Raw genomic sequence first — 964 nt, 5'->3', positions numbered from 1 at the left:
GGGGGTAAAGGTGATAGGTCGGAGGGGAGGGTGGAGCGGATAGGTGGGAAGGATGATGGACAGGTAGGACGTCATGAGGGTGGTGCTGAGCTGGAGGGTTAGGACTGGGGTAAGGTGGGGGGGAGGGGAAATGAGGAAACTGCCGAAATCCACACTGATCCCATGTAGTCGCAGGATCCCAAGGCGGAAGATGAGGCGTTCTTCCTCCAGGCATTGGGTAGTAAGGGTTTGGCGATGGAGGCCCAGGACCTGCATGTCCTTGGGGGAGTGGGAGGGGGAGTTGAAGCGGTGGGGTGGTGGTGGAGTCAACAGAAGTGACAGAAATGAAGCTCCAGGCAGTCATTTACCTGTGTGCCTGTCGAAGCAGGGCTGGACACATCTCCTTCAGATCTCTCTTCCAGATGCCTGGCATTGACGGGGTCCAGTGAGCTGCTGATTGATGGCTCAGCCTTCATTAAGGATTGAGATGAGACATTAGTGCTGACACGTCAACTCAAACTCTGCTGTGTAACTGCCACATTGTACCTTCCATTCGAAGGTGAGGGGCCTCAAGCCAACGTACATCAACAGAGCAACAACTGGTGATAGGCTGTCATCGCGCGGGGAGTGCAAGTGGGTGTAAGGGGTACCTAACTTTCTATCCTGGCATCAGGACAGCTCTCTGTGATTATAATTCCACCCAGGGAGTCCATCTCTCTCACAATTACTTTGACCAATTTTTCCTCATACTACACAACACAGAATCCCTACAATGCAGACAGAGGCCATTTGGCCCATCGCATCTGCACTGACTCTCCAAAGAGCATGGATTAGTGGTGCTGGAAGAGCACAGCAGTTCAGGCAGCATCCAAGGAGCAGCGAAAGCGACGTTTCGGGCAAAACACTTCATCAGGAATAAAGGCAGAGAGCCTGAAGCGTGGAGAGATAGGCTAGAGGAGGGTGGGGGTGGGGAGAAAGTAGCATA

At 53.3% G+C, this 964-nt stretch overlaps 2 protein-coding genes across 2 annotated transcripts in view; one reads left to right on the top strand and one right to left on the bottom strand.

Annotated features, from left to right (window-relative positions):
* Positions 1-964, top strand: part of LOC122542457 (hydroxylysine kinase-like) — a 77,555-nt gene that overhangs the window by 27,683 nt on the left and 48,908 nt on the right. The gene's annotated exons all lie outside the window — the stretch shown is intronic.
* LOC122542458 (zinc finger protein GLI1-like) overlaps positions 1-964 on the bottom strand; it is a 22,014-nt gene that overhangs the window by 18,121 nt on the left and 2,929 nt on the right. The window contains exon 3 of the mRNA XM_043680171.1: positions 348-449. Within this exon, the coding sequence (XP_043536106.1) occupies positions 348-449 (102 nt within the window). The remainder of the gene's footprint in view (positions 1-347; positions 450-964) is intronic.

This window comes from Chiloscyllium plagiosum, chromosome 40, assembly GCF_004010195.1.
Source record: "Chiloscyllium plagiosum isolate BGI_BamShark_2017 chromosome 40, ASM401019v2, whole genome shotgun sequence".
In the NCBI taxonomy this organism is placed as follows: domain Eukaryota; kingdom Metazoa; phylum Chordata; class Chondrichthyes; order Orectolobiformes; family Hemiscylliidae; genus Chiloscyllium; species Chiloscyllium plagiosum.
This window is presented reverse-complemented; position numbering and strand designations above follow the sequence as displayed.